At 34.9% G+C, this 24288-nt stretch overlaps 1 protein-coding gene across 8 annotated transcripts in view; it reads left to right on the top strand.

Annotated features, from left to right (window-relative positions):
* LOC110107905 (diacylglycerol O-acyltransferase 1A) overlaps positions 1-24288 on the top strand; it is an 82641-nt gene that overhangs the window by 19103 nt on the left and 39250 nt on the right. For 7 of the 8 annotated variants that reach the window (XM_028694455.1, XM_028694454.1, XM_020838348.2 and 4 more), the window contains exons 2-7: positions 2013-2093; positions 2230-2303; positions 2410-2485; positions 7114-7181; positions 17402-17522; positions 19231-19329. In XM_028694455.1, coding sequence (XP_028550288.1) covers positions 2013-2093; positions 2230-2303; positions 2410-2485; positions 7114-7181; positions 17402-17522; positions 19231-19329 — 519 coding nt within the window. The remainder of the gene's footprint in view (positions 1-2012; positions 2094-2229; positions 2304-2409; positions 2486-7113; positions 7182-17401; positions 17523-19230; positions 19330-24288) is intronic. The other variant, XM_028694456.1, reaches the window with a different exon arrangement.

The raw sequence follows: 24288 nt of genomic DNA, 5'->3' as shown, positions 1-24288 counted from the left end.
AGATGATGAAGATTTGACATTCGTAGCCTCCCTTGAATACCCATTTAGTGATGAGACATGATTGGATTTTAAATGTTCTTTCTTATTTGTACTTTGAGAGTTTTGATAGACTTATATTTTGGTTTTGTACTTTGAATTATGCTATGAGATGCATATATTGCATCTATTTTATTGTTTTCCATTAAGTTCACTTCTCATTTAGATGTTTTTATTATATGATAGCCTCTTACTGTTATTTACATGCTAGAATACTTAAATTCTCATTTACGCAATTCTTCGTCTTTGAGGCTTCGCCTCACACCACCTCGAGGCTTATGCCTCGCCTCATGGACGAAAAACGCCTCGAGGCTTATTTACGCTACTTTAAACCTTTCTTTATAATTCAGAAGTTAATTAAGTTACTTGTTATAAGTTGGTGGGATGTTGATTGAACTAGTTGATCAACATCATGCTGCATTAATGTGGCTGACTTCCCATGCAAAATCAAGCTAAGAGATTCCAAGCAAGCCAAAAGGTGCCTCCTTATGCACATTCCAGTAGTGATTTCAAGTCCAAGATCAAGCGTCACACACTAGCGCCAAATGAAAATTTAAATGAAGGCGTGCCTCCATCCAAGCCCTCTTTTAAATGCAAACTTACTCCCTCTTTTCCTACTTAATTAGAGTTTGAATTTTGTAATTTAATTTTGAATTTGGTACTTTGCAATCAATATGGGACTTCTTATTATTTTTTTTAAATTGAAGGAAATGAATGGAAATGAAGCGTTTGACTGTGTTTGTTCGAATTTGGCCTCTTAGCCCCTCAACTTGGTCGTGGACAATCTTATGAAGGCTTGGCGACTTCCATGTTTCTAAATTCATATTCTCACTTTGAAGTAGCTGATGGCGCCCTATTCCACCATTGACGGGGGGACAAACATTCATGAATTTTTTTATGTTTCCATGGCCATGTTAGCTTAAGGTTCATCATGGATGACTGTCTACCAAATTCATCTCTACTTTATTTTTACTGATGTTTTTCCATCTTTCACCCTCTCCTTATAAACAAAAGTATAAAATCATTCTTCAAGTTATCATTTTATCTTCACCTAAAACCCTAATTTATTATTCTTCTCAGTTTTCACATTCATATCAAACCCCTTCACGTGCTCGTCACCTCTGGCCTCCACACTTCGCTCTACATATCATCAAACTCTTAGCTATCACCCCATGGTCTCAGCAAATATTGTCTCCATACTTCACAAATCCTTAAGAGGTTGCTTTCTGCCATCCTGGAAAGAACACATTCCGATCATCATCAATATTCCAGATTCACTTAATTAGTCGTCATAAAATATTCGAGTTCAATCGCAACAAGAAGGGCCTCATCTCAATTGTATTTCATCTCTTTCATTGTTATCTTATTTATATTAATCTTTCATGTTATTTTTAACTTTTAAACGTCATATATGTTGCTTGTCCATTACTTAATCAAGATCATTGCCATATGTTCATTATCAATTTATCTTATCTAACAAAGATTTTGAGAAAAATCAGTATCTATTGGTGCTAACTATGTCATTAATTCACATAAAATTATCAAAATTAACGTGCATTTGCATTTGATTCACGTGCATACAAAATTAGTTATGTAAGATGACACATGAGAAAATGTATTACATTAGTTATGTAAGATGACACATGAGAAAATGTATTACATTGACTTCGTAGATGTGAGATCTGAAAACTATTAGGCAGTCCATTAGGTATAAATTTTTGTGCTTCGTGACAAGGACAGCTGCTACAATTTGAGGTTTCAGTTAATTCTAGCAATTTTGATGATTGAAATAGTGACGGGCGACCTTTTTTTTGTTGCAAATTATAGCTGCAAAAAGGATGTGCATGAATCAAAGCTGATTGTTCTTGTTATTTTAGCATTTATTTACTTAAATAAACCTATTACTGTCATTTTTGGTCATCATTGATTTCAGGAATGAAACTTTCTTTTGCTCTAATTGGAACTTTTCCTGTCAGAGCCATGCAGGTCTTTTCAATCTTTGCATAGTTGTTCTCATTGCGGTAAATAGCAGGCTAACTATTGAGAACTTGATGAAGGTTTGACATATTCTTTTTATCTAAGCCTAGAAATTGGGCTTCTTGTTTTAAATTGGCGACCTTGCTTTATGTATTTAAATTGCATACTGAGCGGGTTGTGCTTTATATAACATGTATGCCCTAATTTCCTTTGCAGTATGGCTTACTGATAAGATCTGGATTTTGGTTTAGTTCAAAGTCTTTGAAAGATTGGCCCCTGTTCGTGTGCTGGTAATTCCTATCTAATTCCATCTCTTTGTTCTATCAATGTGATGTAACTTATACCAGAATTTCTGACATGAGTTTAACCCTTTATTTAATTTTCTGAAATTTGCAGGCTTACTTTACCTGCTTTTCCTATTGCTGCTTTTCTGATTGAAAAGCTTGCATGGAGGAAGCTTATATCTGAACCTGTAAGAAGTGAATCGTTGATGTTAAATGCACAATTACTACTAGCAAAAGCATTGAATTGCCTTCTTAAATTTTGTGTTTTTTTTTGGATGCTTAGTTATTGGCATGAGGTGTAACTTTTTTCCTTCATTTTTACATTTAAATTACTCCACACAAGATTGAAAATTTGCAATGCATAGTGATGATGGAAGAAGGTCAGTTGCTGTAGGAAGGGGCATTGTTCATGGAATTGCACAAAGTGAAAAGTTTTACCAGCCTCAAACTGCTATCACTACGAAGGAGGAGAAAGCATCACATTTTTTAGGATTTTGGCATTTGCTAATGAGGATTGTATCGTTAAGACTCTTTATACATTTTTCTATTAAGACTCTTTATACATTTTTCTATTAAGACTCTTTATACATTTTTTTATTAAGACTATTTATACATTTTTCTATGACTGTATTAATCTTAAAATAAAACAAATACAAAGTTTATAAAGAAGACTCATCTCTAGCTTGATAACATTCATCTTGATCGTTAATAAAAAAAACTAAATCATAACTAAATCAAATGATCATGAAAAAAAAATCATTTAATTAAACTGTTATTGTGGTCTTCGAAAAGTCACGCTTGACTCTTCTTAAAGAGTTTGGTATTCCGGATTAATTTTTTAGAAGACATTAGATTTGCAGATAAGAACTACGGAGAGATATCGTCATCTTTTTTGCGAGAACCTTATAACCTGGTTCCAAGATTCATATAGGCGCAAACCTCTATATTTAATTATCCCTCAAGGAGATTTTTCAATTAAGACTAGTTGATAGATCCTATGCTTAGTGTACAGTAACATTAAATTTGGCTTAAGATTGATAAATTTACCTCTATTAACTTAAAATGGATGATGAGGGAAATGATGTCGAATTCGATTAAGATCCTATGTTTTTATCTTCCTTTATTCTCATAAATCCTAGTTTACTTAGTCGATAGAAGTAGTCAACTCAACATAATTGAAGGATCCTTATCGTTAGTTATTAGTTGAGTTGTTCAAGGGAGCTTTGTAGATCTAAGGTAAATGTTTGTTTGAGTGAATATTTCTTAGGCAACCTTAGCTAATAGAGGGGTTTTTTCCCTATCGTGTATATTTCATAATTCACTATCTAGGGGATTTTGAATTGTTGAGAAACATTCGGGTTTGAGGCCCGTAATTTAATGGTTTCATTTTGCGGGTAACTATCTGATTAGAGGGTCCCCGATCATAACTATTTACTTTTAATGCTATTTGGCGGCAAATCCATTTATTAGAAGATATGTGCCACTTCTTTATTGGTGAGTGATTTTTTGAGAGTTAATGTTGTGATACACTCCTCAAGATATTGGCTATTTGTGCATTGAGGTTATTCTTAAATTTATTATCTTCTACAAATGGTTGCGATTGACGAATGTTTATTGCTTTTTATTCCAAATAGTAGATCTCTTTTGAATGTAATAGATTTCATGATGATTTTGGACTTGTAATTTTCATTGGGATTTGCATTCCAGATGATTTTTCTTAAAGCTTTCGGGGTATTTTGAAAATAGAGTTCTCTTTGGTTGATATTTTCTTTTTACATGGCCATCGAGGTATGTAGATGATTTATTTTCATTACTTTGAATCTTGTCTACTTTAACAGTGTATTAGTAGATGATCAGATTCGTAGATTAGTTTTATGAGTTGCCGTATAGGCGGGGCAACTTTGTGAGTTCGCATTTAAAAAAATGGTCTTTTTTGATTAGTGGCTTTAGATAAATTCATGCTATGCTCTTAGAATGCAACTTTTTTTATTTTAATTTATTAATAAATTATTATGTATTTAAGTATTTAAATGTAAAATTTTATATATTATGACATATTTTGGGTGCATTATGATACAAGTTGATGTCAACATGTGCATAAAAATGTTGCGTAATTATAAATGCTTGTGTAATGAAGTTAAAAATAAAGAAATCTTATAAAATGTAATATTATGGAGAATATGTTGGTAAATTATGTTAACATGCATAGGAGAGGTAAAATTTTTTACGAGATGAGCCTCAGTAGGAAAATTGGCCCTCGATTTAAAAAAAAGGAATGTTTCATGTTTGAATTGAGAAGTTGTTGATGACTGCAATATTGGGTTGACTAAACATTATTAATGGTTAGGATACGATGGGCTAATGGATAATCAAATGATATAAATGAGCCAAAATTGTATACAAACATTATCTGAAATTATTAAGAGAATGATGAGTATAAATTGAAACAAAATGCAAGCAAAGCAAGTAAATTTCATTCTAACAATTGACTAACATGGTGTATTAAATGATTTAATACATGTACTTTCACTGTTTTATAGATATTCACGTTTATTTATTATAATCAAATATTTTATTCTATCAAATCATTTATGCATGTTTTGACTAAAAGTTTTGCACTAAGCTAGTTTTGTTTGTGAAGATCAATACTCATATTAATTTATATGATCATTACAACATGTTATATTTTTTTTGTATGTTTAAACTATATTAAATTTTTTTTGTTCCAGTGAGCATCTAGCTCATCAGATGGCATAAATGTGGCTTTCAGGCAAGGGGATGGAGCAGTTGGGGCCATATATATGTGACTTTTTTGTGCTATATTATATCCTTATTGGATGTATAGTTTTTAGATATATTATTAAACAAAATGTTTAAGATGTGGATGACTTTTGATACATATAAATTTATTTGTATTTAAAGTTTATTTTGAAGCTATTACTTTATTTATGCATGCTTTCATATCATTGCTTTTGCTAGATCTATAAGATAATTGCAAAGTGTAATATAGATTTTTTTGTTGCGATTGAGCCAGATTAATTTTCAGTCATTTTATTATGATTAGAAAATAGATTGAGTGTTTGTGAGAAATATATCTAATCAGATTGTTCGCTCTTATGTTGACTGGAGGGAGTCAAAATAGGGTGTGCCACTCTCACCTCAATTAATTGGTTTAATTTTTTTGGATTGTTTTCTTTATTACTATTAACTATGTTGGCATATGCTCTAAATGGATGTCATTATTTATTTTCTGTATGGGGACCTCACTAAAGTTGTTTATGTGGAGAAACCTTTAGGGTTTATTGCTCATGGGGAGAACAAAATAAGAGAAGTTTTAAAAAGCTATATACGGATTGAAACAAGTTCTTGTTGAGTTTAGTTTGACAAACTTTGGCATGTCATCGCTTGTATCGGACTACGGACTAGTATTGCTGATAGTTTTATCTTCAATGACATTTTTCTCTAGCACTGTGTTTTTTTTTTTGGGTATGTTGATGGCATTCTATTAATTGAAAGCGATGTTTTTCACATTATTGAAATAAATATCTTAAAATGATATTTTTCACTAAAGATATGGTGTGCCAAAAATTCTTGATTAGCATTCTATTCATATAACAAAGATGTTTCTCTTTCAAATACAATACAACATGCCACAAAATCTCTTGAAAAAATGATTTTATTAGGTGTAAACTTGCCAACTCTCTTATGGACAATCTGCAAATATTTGTGAATTAAGAAATCTTTGAAGATGTTTCTTGCTTTTGGTGCTGATTGGTTAGCTGATTATTTACTCGTTACTAGGCATGATGTCTGTTTTTTGTTGGTGTGTTTAGTTAACAATGCAAAATCAAAGGAAAAAACGTTGGTAAGCTATCTTGAGAATTTTAAACTTTAACAAGAAGTCCCTCTAAAAATGGCTTTTTTATTCGAGAAAAAAATCATAGAAGAATTATAACCTATTCAGATGTTGATTATGCTGGGTGTATTAAAGATAAGAAGTAAACTTTTGGATACTATTTTTTGCTAGTGTCATTCTTGTCTTGGCGAAGTAAGATATAAACAATTTTGGTTTGGTCTAATGCTGAAGCATAACACATGTTCGTGATTCATTTTTCCTGCAGATTAAAACTCTAAAAGAATTTGGTTTTCCTGTTCACTTAACTTTTGACCATAAACTATGATAATTGAGTTGAACTCTACTTTTCTAGCGTCCTATCTTACATAAAATAACTGAACAAATCAAAGTTGATCGTCACTTTGTCAGGGATGTTGTCCTAGTTCATCACTCTACATGTTTTCACCGAGTCATAATTGTATGATAGCTTTATCAAGGCTCTTGGACCTGTTTACTATTCCTTTCTTTTTAACTAGTCCAATGTAAATGCTATATGTGCTTGACATTGAGAGGAATGTTAGCGTAGTAAAATATCCAGATTGGAATTTAGCTAAATATATCGTGCTGCATATGCCTATTAAAATTTTCCTCATACTCGCTCCTTTATTTATAAAATAGAGGTTCTCCCAATGACTTGAAGAATTAATCCCCCTCTGATAAAACCTAATAATTGAAATAAAAAATCATCTAAATTTTGCCAAAAACTTAGATAGCACTAAAAAGGCATGAAAATGAGTCCAATTCCTCTTTGTTGTGGCCTGTTTTGATTCCTTATAACGAAGTTGTGGATAAGTGAATTTTTGCAGTTGAATTGGCATGATTAATAGGCTATGCTGTATCAGCTAGCTTTTTTATTATTTTTTAATGGAATTTTTACAAAACTGATATAATGTATTCTACTGTTTTTCTTAAACTTTGCAGGTGGTCGTTTCTCTACATATACTTATCACGTCTTTGGAGATATTGTATCCAGTTCTTGTCATTCTGAAGTAAGGTTTAAGAACCACTGTATTTCCTGTGATTAAAATCTATTAGAATTCATTCTATATCTGTTTTCTGCTTTTATAGAAAACAAAACTATTCAGTTATAGTTCATACAGATGGCTAACACAACATTTGCCAGAATTTTGTTCCAACATTTTAAGTGTTGTTTAATGTGCTCAATAATAATGTTGATTTTTGGTATGTGTAATTTTACAATGCTACAACAACACAAATCTTTATCCCACTGCATGAGGTCGGCTACATGAATCTTTTTTTTTTTGCCATTGTGTTCTATTTAGAGTCAAATTCTCAATTAAATTTAATAAAAAAAAGTCATTTCTAATACTTTATAACTAAGTCTTTTTAGGTCCACCTCTACCTTTCTTAATATAGGCCAAATTTAATTCATTTAGTCTCCTAACTAGGTCATTGGAAGGTCGATGCTTTATGTTAGCAAACCATCTAAGGCGACTCTCTTTAATCTTATATGCTACCTGAGCTACTGTAACCTTTTCACGTATATACACATTTTGCATTTTGTCTGTTAGTGTAAAACCACTCATCCACTTGAGCATCCTCATCTCTGTAACACTTAACTTAATTTTATGATTTTCTTTTAATGGCCAATGTTTTGCACCATAAAGCATTGGTCTCACCACCATCTTATAAAAAATTTCATTAAGTTTGAGGATTACTTTTTTATCACATAATAGGCCTAAAACATTCCTCTACTTCGACCATCCAACTTGAATTCTACTAATAATATCCCCATCTATTTCACCATTGCTTTGAACAATAGACCCCAGATATCTAAAACATGTACTCTTTTTAATGATTTGATCATCTAATGTCACAATTTGACTTTTAGATCTAAAATTACTTAATATATTCGATTTTAGATCTACTAAAATGAAAACCTTTAGTCTCTAAGGTTTTCCTCCATATTTAAAGTTTTTTTATCAACTCCCTCTCTAGTTGTATCATTAAGAAGAATATCATCAGCAAAAAGCATCCACCAGGGTACATCCTCTTGCAAATGTCTAGTAAGAATATCCGTGATTAAAGCAAAAACATTTGAGCTTAAAGCTAATTCTTGATGTAATCCAACTAAAATAGGAAAATATTTGGTCAAACTGCCTTGTGTTTGAACACAAGTAACAACTCCTACATACATATCCTTGAATACACACATTATTAACTTCTTTCTTTTCTATAACTCTCCAGAGCACTTTTCTTGGAACTTTATCAGATGCTGTCTCTAAATCAATAAATGTCATATGTAGATCCTCCTTATTCTCTCTAAAATTTTCCATCAAACCTCTCAATAAATGTATAGCTTCCATAGTAGACATACTCGGTATAAATTCAAAGTGATTTTGAGAAACATTAGTATGATGTCGTAACATATGCTCAATTACTCTCTCCTATAGTTTTAATATATGACACTTTAACTTAATTCTGTTATAATTCGTACATTCTTCTACATCATCTTTGTTCTTAAAAATATGAACCAAACACTACTCCACTCATATGACATCTTTTTAGTCTACAAAATAACATTAAAAAGCCTAGTAAGGCAAGAAATTCATTCATCTTCTAAACATTTTAACACCTTTCTTGGAATATCATTAGGTATAACTATTTTTTTCACACTTCATTTTCTTTGAAGCATCTCTAACTTTAGTTTAACTAAGACGACTGTAAAACAAAAAAAAATCTATTTTCTTATAGGGTGCTAAGGTCATTAAAGTCAATTGTATTCTCACATCATCCATTGAAAAGTTTATCGAAATATCTCATCCACTTGTGTTGAATGTTCTGTTATAAGAAAAACACTTTATGATCTTTATTCTTAATACACTTTACTTAAACTAAATCCTTACTTTTCGTATTTCTTTGCTTGACTAACTCATGCATATATTTTTCACCCTCATTGGTATTTATTCTATTATATAAATTGCTAAAAGCTAAATTCTTTGCATTATATATTGTTTTCTTAGACTCCCTTTAGCCCCTCCATCTATCCTAATTTTTCAAACTTTTACATTTAAATCAATTTTCATAACAAAGTTTTTATATTTTATCTTTTTTTTTGCACATTTTGATTCAATCACTAACTTTTTCTAATACTAAGAGCTTATTCTCTAAGCGTACACTTTGCAACATTTTTAATCTCACAAGTTTTTTTTCCTACATAACATTCGCTTCCTCCTAAAGAAATCAAATCTTAAAATCCAACTAAATATGAGTGGTTGTATAGTTCTATATTATCGAATCTATGTGTAATATAAAACAATTAAGATACTATGATTGCTTGGCATGATATGGTTATACCATAAGACAAGTTTAGCTTGAAAAAATAATAATATTTTATGATTTTTTAAATGCAATTCACATAAACAACACATATTCATGAATCACACATCTTTGTTTTTTTAATCTAAATTAGATCAAACTTAACATGCCATAGACTAACATTATTTTACTGGATTTTCTTTGACTGGCCAGGCTTTGCGCTTTTTATTTTGTTTGGTTGATGAATTTGCGATAATGATTTTATGTGAAGGTTCTCATAGCCAATTTGAAATTGTTTTAGCTTTATAGTAAAAAATATGGGTATCATAGAAATCATTGGCCTTCATTCCATTTGGCTTGTTTTTTTGTTAACCTTTGTATAAACAACACAAAAAAGGGGAAGAAGCCATGAATCCCGCGTACATACCTTGTGCTCGTCGGATCCACGAATTCTGCCGATATCCCACTGAATCGGCGCCGCTTCAGTCGCTTCTTCGCAATTCCTACGCAAAATCCGCGACCACCTGTTCCTTGGCGTCGTTAAAAGGAGAGGGAGGCCCCAACTCAATCGCTGCTCTCTCGTCCACGCACGCGAAAGCTCCGAGCCCCTCTCTTCGTCACTCCTTCCCTCTCGTGAGCTCCAATCATCCGACCCAAACTCCACCTCTCTTTCTTGAAATCGACCTCCAAACCACCAAACCGAAGTCACCAGTCCTCTTGCGACCTAGCCCCGACCCGTCGCCTGCATTCGACCATCCACTTCGTCTGAGATCCCGACGCCAACTCCTCCCGAAACCAAATCCAACCGCCCCTCTACATCTCCATCTCTTCAAAACAAAACCTCCACACCCTAGCCGGAAACCCTCTCCAACTCCGTCCGACTACCCGGTCCACGAAGAGGAGAGAGAGAGAGAGAGAGAGAGAGAGAGAGAGAGAGAGAGAGAGAGAGAGAGAGAAAATAATTAATTACTATTAATCATAATTAATTATATTTAAATTTATTTAGTTATATTAATTAAAAGGAAATGAATGATAAGAAAAAAAAGATAAAGAAATGTATTTTCCCTTGCCTCGATCTACTTGCCGACCTCGCGCAGGTATAATCCCTCTAAACCTTAAAACCCTGAGAACCCACCTTCGATGCTTGCAACGTGAGAAAGCAATCACATATACATGCTTTTCTTAGCGTGATGGGAGGAAGTTCGTCGTGATGCTTGCAACGAAGCGGAAAATCACCCAAAATCCCTTCTCTGGTGTTCGTGGCACACCGAAAAACCGCCTATATACGTTTTTCTTAGCGTGGTGGGATGAGAACTCGGTGCGATACGTACGACGAAGTGGGGATACCCATAAGTACCCGCTTGCTGGGAAACAACTATTTTTCTTTTGCAACATGTACCGAAGACCCATACACGCTTTTCTTAGCGTGGTGGGGGACAAAAAATACGGTCGCGGTGTCCTCGTCCGAGGACACCTACAATACACGTTTTTCTTTGCGTGGTGGGAAGGCATAGTTTCATGTAGTTTTCCCCTAAACGAGGGAAACTCCGGGAGGCTGCCGAAATTTCAGGTGAATGAAAGATTGCACTTGGACCTGATTGAACCCTAATGACAACATGACTTGTGAACTTGAACTCAAAGAAACTAAGCAAAGAACTTGAACCAAACAAAATACAAAAGATTTTGAGTAAGAATTTGAATTTGCAAATGAACTACAACGAATACTTGAAGAGAACCTATGTTGAGCTCAAATGAACAATGGACAAGAACTTGGACTCGTACTTGGACTCGAACTAATTTGACACTAAATGAAGTGAACTTGAATATGATCACAAGAGACTTGAACAACATGAACTCTAAAGAATTTGGATATGAATGAAGTATCTGAGTTGAGCCAAATTTTGATTCTAACAAATGAACAATCAAAATATAAAGGCTCGATAACCAAATCTTGATTATTCAAGCGGATATAGATGAGCAGATAAAGATATATGGTGGACAAGGAGAGTCCCTACTACATCTCATTCACAAGTAATAAGGAAGATGGAGATACATATGCATAATCAATGAACAATAATACTAAGCTCGCCATGCGTATTGTAAATCATTTTAAGAGCAAAGAACTTGTAAGTATAACTTATTTGCAAGCAACAAGATGATCGTGAAGGGCATGACTTGGTTTCAAAGCTATGATGTGAGTGCTTTGGACTTTGATAGTTCACTTGCAATGCTGGATAAGAGTTGCAAGGAAGGTGACAATACACTTACAAGTTATAATGCAGAAATCCTCATTGATCCATGGGAGTTATGACGAATGGGATGCGAGCTGCCTCTCATAACATGGGAAATTTGTGGTTGACGCTACATCACCCCTGCAATCAACCACCGTCATAAGCTCAACATGTTTACAATCAAGTACATGAAGAATGGTGGAAAAGGCAGCATTTCCTTGCACATTCGAGGTATCTACCAATTATTGTGGCGAAGATACTATAACACCTCAATGGTCGACAATTATCCAACATTAGTCAAATACACCGGCCCTCTATAAGCAAGGACAGATTACGTAGTGAAGTACAAATATCCAAGGGGTTGTAGAATACTCATAATACATACTACATGATATTTGCAAGCAGAAGCAGATGAGATACGGCAAGTGCAAAATATCTACAAGTCGTTATAGAAGATCCGTCATGCACCCGATGTGTCATTTATAGGGTAAATACAGAAAAGAACTATAGCGGACACGAGCTCTTATAAGATGCCATAAAAGACCCGTTATATACCACATGTTATCTATAAGCAAGTACTCGATGATATGCAATAAAAGCAAGTGTCCATGGGCCCTTGTAGGAGACCCGTTATACATATTAAATGGCATATACGAACAACATGTCAAATGACTACAACAAGCGCAAGCTCCTACGACCCAAAGCAGGAGATTAGTTAGTGCACTACAATCTACATGCGTAAATCATGCAAGTAGTGCACGACACTCCACCTGTACAAGGCAGTGAACAACTCAATCTATAAGCTACTACGCCATGCCATTAGATCCGCAACATTCAGGCAAGCAAACAGAAGGCGTTTACAAATATTTTCAAAGTATCACCACACATGCATTATAGTTTATATATACATAGGTACACAAGGGGTAAGTGTAATTATAAACCCGCATGGGCCCCGACGAACATGTTTTCGATACTCACGTGACGTATAAGGAAGCTGCGTGGGCTAAATGATGAATCTAAGTTCGAACCCGATCCTTCTCGACACTGTTCGAACCATTAAATAAATATGCGGTCACGAGGTCGATCGGAATATTTATTTAATACATTCATGTTAGGCCTTCAAGGCCCTTTATAAGAAAGATTCATCGACCAAATCATACACCTGCAAGGGACCCGGCGAGCGTGTCTTGGGTATACACGTGACGCCTATGGATGCTGCGCGGGTCAATAAAGTTGAACCCGATCCTCCTAAGCAGGTAGATAGGAGTCGTCAAGGTTTAACAAATAATTATAAAATGCCCCCAAACACCCGTATTGGCCCCGACGAGCATGTCTTGAATATATACGTGACGTCTAGGGATGCTATGCGGGTCAATAAATTTGAACCCAATCCTCTTAAACAGTAGATAAAAGTCAACAAGGTTCAATAAATAATTATAAAATGCCCCCCATACACCCGCATGGGCCCCGACGAGCGTGTTATAAGTATACATGTGACGTCTATGGATGCTACGCGGGTCAATAAGTGAATTCAAGTTCGAACCCGATTCTTCTATGTGGATCAATAGGAGTCGACAGGGTTCGAATCATCAAATAAATATATGGTTACGGTGATCGAAATACTTGTTTTAATACATTCATATTAGGGCTTCAAGGCCTATAACAATGAGAATTCACTAACAACGACAAAAAGTCTACGAAACCCGATCCCGTATCGGCGAGCTGATAGGGTCGACAAGGTTCAATCTTTAAATGGTAATAACCCCAAACATCCTGATGATGGCCGTGTTGAATGAAGATTTTAACCGGAGTGGTCCATTTCAAATATTTCAAAGTGCCACTCTAAGTAACTGAAAATCCAAAATTCCAAAGATCATCCAAAATCCAGAAATCCAAAAATATTTAAAATTGAAACTGAATCCATCAAATACTTAAAGCAAAATCCATCCACCCTCCGCAACAGTTTATCGAGGTGGACAAATTTAAAAAATTACTTCAGTTCACAAAGAGCTAATGCCTAGTCGAAAATATCACTAGGATCCATTCTCAAACAATCTCCTGTTAGTAAGGACGTGGTACGTGTCCTTTAACCGGCGGTTTTGCCGCCAAATGACATCGCAGAATAAATGGTTTTGACTCGGGGCCCTCGGAACCGAGTGGTTTTGCCTCCAAATGGCACCACGAAATATCGGTTATGGCCAGAGCCAGTACGTTCCTTAGTGGCATCAAATCCTTGAGATATGAATCAATATGATATGATCGATAGGGCACAAAGCCCTCTTTCAGCTAAGGTGGATTCAAATTTGTCCCCTTAGATAAAGATCCAACCCAGGTCTACAATATCACCTTGGACGAAGCAACCCGTGACCGTCGACAGGGATCCTTCTGTCAGGTTGGGTCGACTACCTCCTCTGACTAAGCAAACTAGGGACCACGATGGCCCGGGATGATGAAACCATGGGATCTTGATCGGGTCCATCATCCATTCCCCCACCATCCTCTTTAAGTGGAAGATGGTGAAATTTCTGTTTTAAATATCAATACTCCAAATCTTCAAACTCTTCGAATACCTATGCCCGTTGCTGTTACTATGCCAGATACTGCGTATCTGATCCATGAGTAGCCTTAATCAAAAGTCTCTCTCATTATCGGGAGGGGTAATTAACTATAGAGGCTTGCGCCTATAGGAAACTAGAACTCAGATCATAAATTCCTCGCAAAATGAGAACGAAATCTCTGGGTAGTGTCTTATCTACAAACCCATCTGCCTTCCAAAATTTATCCCAGAACTTAATCCGTTAAAACTACCTCGCCAAAGAAAAGCAGCAACAACGGGCGGAGGCCAGAGCTGAATTTTCGGAGCATTGAGTTTAGTCTCACATGGGATGGTTGCAAAATTTTTTTTCTGGAGTAGAAAACCAAGTGGTTTGCCCTCTCTCATTAAATAAAGCTCTTATCTATTGAAAGTGGGCTTTGACCATTTATATATTTAAGTGCAACTTTAATTTATATATTTAAGTGCAACTTTAATCTCTTTTGGTACACTATCCTTCTAACAAGTGGTATCAGAGCCAATGATTTAACTGGGATCAAGTGGTTTATGTTGTTCATGACTCCTGTAGGTGTTGATTGCTTAAGTCATAGTTTAGCAAAGTTCAAGAACGGGTGACTCTCATGCAGGCTTCAGGTGGTTGAGTAAACCCTTGGCGCATGGCATGATGTTAAAAAAATATAGTTTGAGCGTAGTGATGTGGAGAGTTCACTGCAGAAAATTAGCTTTTCATTGGATATCCATTTTTTTGGTAGATTTCTTGCAGAAATTCATCCTCATGACAAAGCCTTGTTCAAAATGATTTTCAGCAATACAAATTCGCAAAATGTCAAATTTTGACATATTAAACAATAACTAGTTTCCAACAAATTATAAAAGGAAATCTGACAAAACTTTGAGGCAGATTAATAGCTGAAAATCTTCAATGGACTTTTCCTCATAATTTTGGGCTGGTGTTTTACCACTAATCAGCTAATTTTCCACTAGAAAATTCAAATTACTGTTTGAAAATCCATTTGTAACCAATCAATTTTTTTGGCAGCACATCTCTTGAAGTATTTCTCATTTGACAGCTCAACTTTATGTAAGAAAGAACTTCTCTTCCTGAACCTGGTATATTGAAATAATCCATACAAAATATCTGATATCTTTGAATAAGTTTTATTTGTTGTACAAAGATGGAATCCTCCAACGCGAGCATTTGTTCCATTATTACTTTTGCTTAATGGTCGAAGCAGAAGGCAATAATTTTATTATGAAAATATAATGCAAAAAGAAGTATAGTTTGCTAAATGCAGGACTTCCATGATTCCACAAAAAAAAAAAAAGGTTGGCTTAAATTAGAACTTCAAAAGAGAACTAAAATAACTACCAATATAACCCAAGTGACTACTTTATAATACATAAATGAACCAGATTTGAAAGCTATCGGAGCAAATAAATACTGATTGACATGCCATATTAAGAAACTAAAAAACTATCTTGACTGCGATAAAATATATTTCTAATCACTTTAACAAGAATGTAAAACAGCTTTTTTGTGGCTTGTTTGTTGTATTTTGAGAACTCTATTAAACTTAATAAATATGAATTTTAAATTTTTTTCATCATTTACTCCTCTATGAATTAGTTATTGTGTTTATTAGGAAGCATATATGTATGTTAACATTATCATTACATGCATCACATTACATTGCATTATCCATTAGGTGTTTGTTTGATTTGCATGAAAGATTTTTTGTTAACTTAATGTTCATTATGACTATTATAAATATACTAAAGATGTATAGTAGAGATATATAGGATTTAACCAATAACGAATTCAGAAATCTTACAATTTAGAAATCTGACAAAAAATTCAGGTAATAGTTCATTTTTTAATGTATCTTATTTGACTTTATATCATGAACCATCAACCAATGCTTTTGAATTTATTTTTTCACCTCCGTTAAGGTTAACATAAAACACAGTTGAATTTGTAGACATGATATTAATTTTTTTTCTTGAAACATTATTGAAGATTAATTTGTGATTATTATGAATGGAAATAGAAGGCTGCACTCAAATCTATTACAATAACATCGAATAAAAAATTTGTCAAAATTGAGTTTTTTCAATTTGGCTGGATTCACGTGAGGCTTCCCCATTAAGTGGATTCTTCTATGCTTTGGTGATGAGATGGGTTTGTAATCTTGCAATTAATATAATCCAATGGGCATTGAAGTCTTATGTTGGGGGATTTCAACGGCTGTTGCTTTTATGCGTGTTCTAGTGGAGTTTTGGGTATGTAGTGGGATTTTGGTGGATTATTTTTAGTAGGTTTATGTGGGTCTTGTGCGACATTATGATCATCTTTAGAGATCTTTTTTTGTTTTTTGTTGTATGAGATTTTTAGAATTTTTTTGGCTTGTAGAGAGGGCATTCTATTTTGTGTTTTGAATAAAGCTCTAGTTGGAAATGTCTATTTTGTGTTTTGAATAAAGCTCTAGTTGGAAATGATATTCCGTCTACATTTAGTAGTCAAACTTTGATCAAGTAAGAAACTTGAAGATTTTCAGGGAGGTTATATCTCTGTACAAACAAGAAACTTGGTTTGGTGATTTCTTTCTTTCTATTTTATTTCTTCTATAAACTTGTTTTTAGTTTGAATGCGTGATTGATTTATGTTAGTACTCAATCTAAGGCTCTACGTGTGTATAATTCTCAATTAGCTGCATCATTTTTTGTGGATCTAATTCTAGGATCAATTCTAGTATAAATTTATTGAATTATTAATTGTGTTGACTTTCTTCATATTTCAATTTTCATGACAAGTAACAAATAAGTGTTAAAATTAAGGTTTTGTGGCATACTAAGTTTTGTGTTCATGCCACATACTTTCATGCATTTGATAGTTGATTTATGTTAGAAATCCCAGATCTTAGGCTGTCTTCTATCAGCTTTCCTGTTGTTGTCTGCTTTTGACTAACTGATCTTTGTTTTTGTTCATTTTAAGATCTTTGCTAACCATGTTAATCGTTATTTATTAACCTTTATCACTTACTAATATTTAGCTGATTAGATGTTTTTGCGTTGTTTTCTATGATCTAATTTTAGGTTTGGCATTAGTTGCTTTAGCTAATTGATGAGTAGTATTCTGTTTTGGCAGGTGTGATTTGGATATTTTATGGGGTCTTACATTAATGTTAAGCGCTTGCACTTTTTGGTTAAAGCTCGTTTCTTATGCACACACTAATTATGATTTAAGGCATTTACATTCAAAAGATAAGGTAATTGATTTTTGCATCAGCTTTATGCATATCTTTAGTTTGTAATTTGACATGTTATGCTGCTCGTTGTGCTTGAAACCTGCATTTCCAGATCTTCTGCATTGGAGAAATGTTTTCTTCTATGCTTTATATGCTTTATTTATTGCAGGAGTAAAGTTTCATTAATAGTTCAAAACCTGTTTAGTTATCAGCCTCCTCAAGAGCCCAATCCTTGGTACGAGTGATTTCACTATTCACGAGAAATTTTTTTGGGCAACAAATTTAGTTGATTACTCAAGTTAATCAATGTCATCTTTCTCTCATTCAAACTTGTAGCCTTCAAGCAGATTCGATGATTTCTGCATGGACCTATGTTTAGAAAAATCTGATGAAAGAAGAATTGAGATCTAGTGTTGGATACAAAAAATAAACCGCAAGAGCTCATTGACTTGCAAAAGAGTGAAGCATAGCACTTTTTTGTTTCTATTTCTTGCAAGAGAACACAAGATCAAAAGCCTAGAAAAAGAGGAAGAAACTAGAATTCAGATTTAATTACAAATTTACCAGGAAAACTTATAATTAGGAAATCGAAGGTTGACAATCTTATAACTTCAAAAACGTAGGAGCCACTATATATTAGGACGTCTAGTTGTTGCTTTTCCCTAAAATCATTGCTTAATCAAGCTTTGGAGCAGGGGCTGTTGTAAAAATTATCGTACTTAAGTTTAAACCAAGAACAAAAATGAAATAGGAAATGAAAAGGATTGGAAGATGGATTAATCCAAAATAGAGTAACCTAATTGTGTAGTTTCTATTCCACTGTTTCTCTTGAATATTCACACTTAAAAGTAATTCACATTCTTACAGATATGAGGATCTGATTAATCAAAGCAATAGTTTAAAATTAACATCTCTGTACGAAGAACAAAATGATTGTTATATACTTGAGCTTATAGCTACTAATGACTCTATATTCTATAAATACCATGGAAAATATAGGTAGATTACCCATAATGATTGCGTAATTGAATTTGAAACTGAATGAAACATTTGTATCGTACATGTGCTTTATGTCCTGCAGGCAGCTAAAAGGGCTTTCGGTTAACAGGTGCAATAATTCCTCATATCTTACATTGGAACTTATTGTATTGTATGTATAGTTTATTCTACTGAAAGAAACAATCTGCCAATTAGTCAGGCAGGCTCTAACTTATGTATATTTACCAAGATTAATATAACTATTGATGTTATTCAAATTCATAAAAAGGAAAGAAAAGAAAAGAAAATAATCAATGCATGACAATCCTTGCCCTGAGTCACTCAAAACTAGAATGACTGCTAAATGTGCAAGTTGATGTTTCTTTTGTCGGTTGTAGAATATGAATTCCACATCTAGTTACCTTTTTAAGTCAAGCTTTTTAACCGTGCAGAAACCCAACATGCAAATGCGGATTAGACAAAAGTTTTGAGTAACTTAAGCTTAATTTTATGTGTGATATCAACAATATTCTGTTTCATGAGACATGGTTCAATAAATGCTAATTTTGCCAAATTTTCATATTAGAAAAGTTACGTAGCGTTTCTTATTCACCTCTCCAAGTCAAAGCAGGTACACAATTTCGGTATCTGCAGCCCAAAGCAGTTTTGCCTGATTTTTTTAACTCCAGCGAAGGAGTTCATGCACTTCTGCTTGTAATGGTTTCCGACTTATGCTTGTTTTCTTCATTAGGGTGAAAAATCATCTGAGCACCCTAACTTAGATTACTCGTACGGTGTAAGCTTCAGAAGCCTGGTATACTTCATAATGGCTCCCACACTTTGCTACCAGGTACTTTTCAATGCTACCAGAAATTTATTTGTTATATATATGAATGACATATAAATAAGATTTATTTAAAAAGAAGCTATATGTGTTGAAGGTAATTGAAGAGAAGGGAAACGATTTGAATTTTGTGTTTATGGTTAAATCTTGTGTGTATTCTATTTGCAGTTTTGCCCCTCTATTAGACAACAAAATTCTAGATTACAGTTGTGTTACGGTTCAGCCCAAATCGGCCTAGGAGGGGCCAGTTCAGACCTACACGAGGCGGGCTAAGCCGCCTCCTCTAAATCCCACCGCCTAAGCATGTGGGTCCCTCCTCCTTGGGCGGCAATAAGAGAGAGAGGGCGGTTTAAGCATGAGGAGGGCAATTTGAAATTAATTTATATTAGGAAGCTTTTAATTATTAATGATTGCATTTAAAGAACATGAGAGGCTATGATTAGGGAGGCATGAATTAGAGTTGTTTCATTGGAGTCTTCTTGGTGTCTTGGGCTTTAGATCCAAAATCTAGAGATTGGGAGAGACGATCCTCCTCTCGAATTGAGGATCAATTGTATCTTGCTTGTAGTTTGTTTTGCTTTGTTTCTACTATTGCAATCTATCGTCTTAAATCGATTTCCTCCTGATTTTCTTGTTTTTCTCACCGTTTTGGCCAATTATTGCTAGGTTGCTTGCGAACTCAAGGATTTCCTCTTGGATTACTTGCGAACTCAAGTATTTCCTATCAAATTGATAATTTCAACTTATGAAAACTATTAATTATATTGGAAATGAATGAAGATATTCTATAGTTTGCACGCATTTATTTCTTCAAAAATCTGAGAGGACTTTTGCCCCCTTGATGTCCATGGATTGCTAGTGATGGATGGCAAGATGGGCAGCTAGCCTGCTTTACAATTCCGCAGATTGCCAAGTTGCCCACTATTTATACGAATATTCCTCAAGCTATAGCGCGAATGTTTTAACTTGGAGGTAATAATCTAGAATGTGGAGCTTCGTTGTCTTTTGGTTAGGATGTCAGTCAGCTGCTTGTGTGTTTGAACATGTTGGATATATGGTAGCCCACTTTCTAATTTTCTTTGATGAAGTATCAATTTATTTTTATGTGTTTGATTTGGCCATATTGGACTAAATTATGTGCGATAATGATGAGTGATTTGTTGTCATAGTATAACTGCATGGTACTTATTTTATTCCCAAGTCATTCAGCTTAATTTTTATTGATAATAGTTCACAGATCCCTTGGATCATTACATGGTTTAAAATTGCGCAATATGAGGCTCACCTTGAGCCCGCCTTTGCGCAATTCCAGTAAAAAATGCCTCGATGCTTACGCCTTGAGTTTTTTTATGAGGCTTGCGCCTCAACTTGGTTGAGGCCCGCCTTGCCTCACTGGCATGAGGCTTACGCCTCATGCTAGATATTTTAAAACTTACATAAATCTTGAAGTAAATGCCCGACATTGGACTCTATAGGAGAGGAGAAAGGGGAGAGAGCAGTTCATCATAATGATTATTCAAATGAAGAAAACCTTTAGTGATGACAGTGCTAATGACTTATGAGTTCTTATGTGATATGTCATTGCTATTTATTTTTGGAAATTGAAATTTTATTTTAATGAAAAGAATACTGAGATTTGGAAAATATAGAATTTTGAGTTGAACAATATTTCATGTTGTCTTATTATTAGGATATTTTGATTTCACTTCATATCTTATGTTGTTTTATGTTTTACATTATTCACTCATTAGTATATAAAAGATTTATCATTTTATGTTTACGCAATCTTTTGATTTTGAGGCTTACGCCTCAAAACGCCTTGAGGCTTATGTTGACGAATATTTTCGCATCGACTCGACCCCGATTGAGCCCGACAAAGCTCGATCGCTCTCGATCAGCTCAATTGATCGTCGTCGAGGCTAAATTGACTCAAATTAAGCCTCAATTTTAATTAAATTAAATCAATTTAATTTAATTAAAATCAAATCAAAATCAATCAAACCCCGTCGAGCGTTGTCGAGCTAAATTCGACGCGATTCGGCGTCGATCCAAGTTTAATTTCACAAAATTAACTTGATCGGACCCAATCGGACCCAAACTGACCCAAATCGGTTCGGGTTGAGTCCAATTCAGACTCAATTTCAAGCCCAATTGTTTGATTTAGGCTAAATCAAATACCTAAATCTGAAATCTAAATCAAGGGCATCTCTTCCTCCTGCGTGTAGAGATCTTCTTGCATCCAGATTTGAGGTGAAAGTCTTCTGCTGTCTTTCTCCTCCCTCTCCCATAAGCTGGAGCAAAGAACTGCGGTAGTTCTCTTCTGCTGCCTCAAGGAGGAGGTAGAAAGGGCTCTACTTCCTTCCAAACTGGTTCCAACAACTTCTTGCTGGCAAAATCCATTTCCGGGAGCATTTTTACAGCAAATTTGTCCTTCGAAATGCCCTGGACAGCAGGTTGGAGGCTGTTGGAAGCTTCTAAATAGTGCTTGGGAGACTTTGGAGTGCTTGGACAACAACCATGCGACCTCCGGAAGCCCTCAAACAGTAAAATTCTCTGTTGGGAAGCTTTGGACAGCAGACGACGACCACCGGAAGCTCTCAAACAGTGAAATCTTCTGTTCGGAACATTGGGACAGCAGTCTTCCTCCTAGGGAAAACCTGGGACAGCAACTTGAAGCTTTCAAAGGAGCTTGGACAGCAACCTAGGAGCTTGGACAACGATCCGGAACTTGGATTGGAGCGCTAGGACAAACCGGGGAAGGTAAAACACTGAAACTTAGTGAAACCTAGGGTCCCCCAAGGCCATTGATGTGTGGATGACGCCCCCAAGCCATAGGTCCCTTAGAAACTTCTTTTGCTTGCATCCCCAAAACCTTTGTGCGCTGTCCTCTCCGTAAAACAGCGGAAATCCGGTGATTTCCGTTTGTTTGCTCTTTTGTGAGAGCCAAAGAGGCATGCCATATGCGTAGGGTGGCCGGATTTGTATCCGACAACCCCTCAAATGCATGTAAGAGCATTCATTTTGTGCCCAATACCTTCGCCTACGATCAAACCTTAGGCTAAGTATTGTTACTCAACCATATCTTGAATGACAATGCGTAGGGACTCTCACATCTTGTAGCATGCATGTCATTGTTAGCAAATTGTAAGTTATGACAAAATTAACTTAGATATTTGGGAATTACATCGTTAGCATTTGTGATCTAGGAATTATGGGCACATACTAGAGGTCGATCCCTACAGTAGGTGAGACCTCATGATGGAAGTGCAGAAGGAGATGGATGCAGAAAATTCAACACTCTTCGAGCTTGCATGAATATGTTATTTGTGAAGAGCTTGCAAAATAGATATTCAAATTGTGGTTTAGGAAGTTCTTTGGTGAGAATATAAGTAATCTGATTCAGTGGGCAGGGGCGGAGCAAGAATTTTGTTCATGTGGGGGCACAAAATATTGAAGTTAAAAAAAAACCTCAACCTTTTTCATCCGGACTTGGGACCGACATTGATGGTTTTAATTTTTTTTTAAAATCATTATAACCATTATAAAAATATAAAATATATAATAAAACAAAAAACTTACAATTGAGCATATTAATCTTGATATTTTTCTTATCTATATTTTATAATTTCTCTAGTCAAGTCTTCATTTTTTATGTACACTATTCTTGTTAGCAACCTGAATTTGAAATATATCGTTAACGAGCACTGACATAGAAAATAGCCTTTTTTTTAATAGGTCGTCACTTAAAATAAAGGAAGGGTCTTAAGAAGACCATCAGAAAGAGGAAAAAATTAAACAACGCCTTAAGAAGCCTACGGAGAAACCATCTCAACGAGTTAAGGAAGAGGGAAAACAACAAAAATCAAAAGAAAAAGCAGAGAGAGATGCATCAAGAGGAATGATCACAAGAAAAAAGAATCATATAAAAGAGCTGCCATATGATAAACGTAAGACTGAAAAATTGTTAGTGCCTAGAGCCAAGAGAACTTCATCAACAGGATGGAAAACCTCAATTAGAGATAACTGATCAAGTAATGGAAATCAAGCATCCAACTAAATCTCAAGAAACAGAAGAAGAGATACAGAAATAGGAGCAGGAACACAAAAAGCCGGCAACAGTGTAAAAAGACGATAAATCAAAAGATTGAGGCGTTCAGAGCAAGAGAGCAACTGAAGCCAAAAGAATTGTCACTGGATCTTCATAAACAAAAAACAGAGGAAAATCCAAAATGAAAATGGGAACGCTACCATATCCAACGCTCCGTCGTTCAGGCTCGAAAGAGGGCGACAGACGATAGCTCAGCGACATTCGGGCTAGGATGACGGTGAATGGGCGGCCGACAGCGGGGTTGGAACGACGACTCCGAGCAGGTGAATTTCGCGTGCCTTGGAGCGTCACTGTGTTTACGAAATAAGGAAAGATTAAGGAAGGAATATAATATATTGTGATGAAAAAGTAAAAAATAACTTAATTAGTATGTACTTAATGTATCATAATTACTTTTTTTTTTATGTATCATAATTACTATTAATTATTGCTTATTTCCAAAATCAGTGGGGGGCTGGTGCCCCCCATGGCCCCCCACACTACATCCGCCACTGTCAGTGGGTATGTAGGTCATGCCAATCACACCAAAATCAATTTTCTCATTGATGAAGTGTTTGTCTACTTCTACATGATTCTTTCTGTCGGGTAGATGACAGTTTTGTGCTATATAAATTGTAGCTTTATTTTTACAATTGGTTTTAATAGGCATTGGAGTAGGAACCTTTAATTTTTCTAGAAGTTTTTTTATCTACAATGCCTCACCAAAGCAATGCGCAACGCTCTAGAATTCAGCTTCATCACTACTTCTCGAAACAGCACTGTATTTTTTGCTTCTGTAAGTAATCAGATTACCTCTTATGAAGGTACAATATCCAGAGATCGATCTCTATCAATAATATCGCTTGCCCAATTAGCAT

The sequence above is a fragment of the Dendrobium catenatum genome, unplaced genomic scaffold (genome assembly GCF_001605985.2).
Source record: "Dendrobium catenatum unplaced genomic scaffold, ASM160598v2 fragScaff_scaffold_488, whole genome shotgun sequence".
Classification (NCBI taxonomy): Eukaryota; Viridiplantae; Streptophyta; class Magnoliopsida; order Asparagales; family Orchidaceae; genus Dendrobium; species Dendrobium catenatum.
The sequence above is the reverse complement of the archived record's forward strand: the minus strand, read 5'-3'. Positions and strand labels throughout refer to the sequence as shown.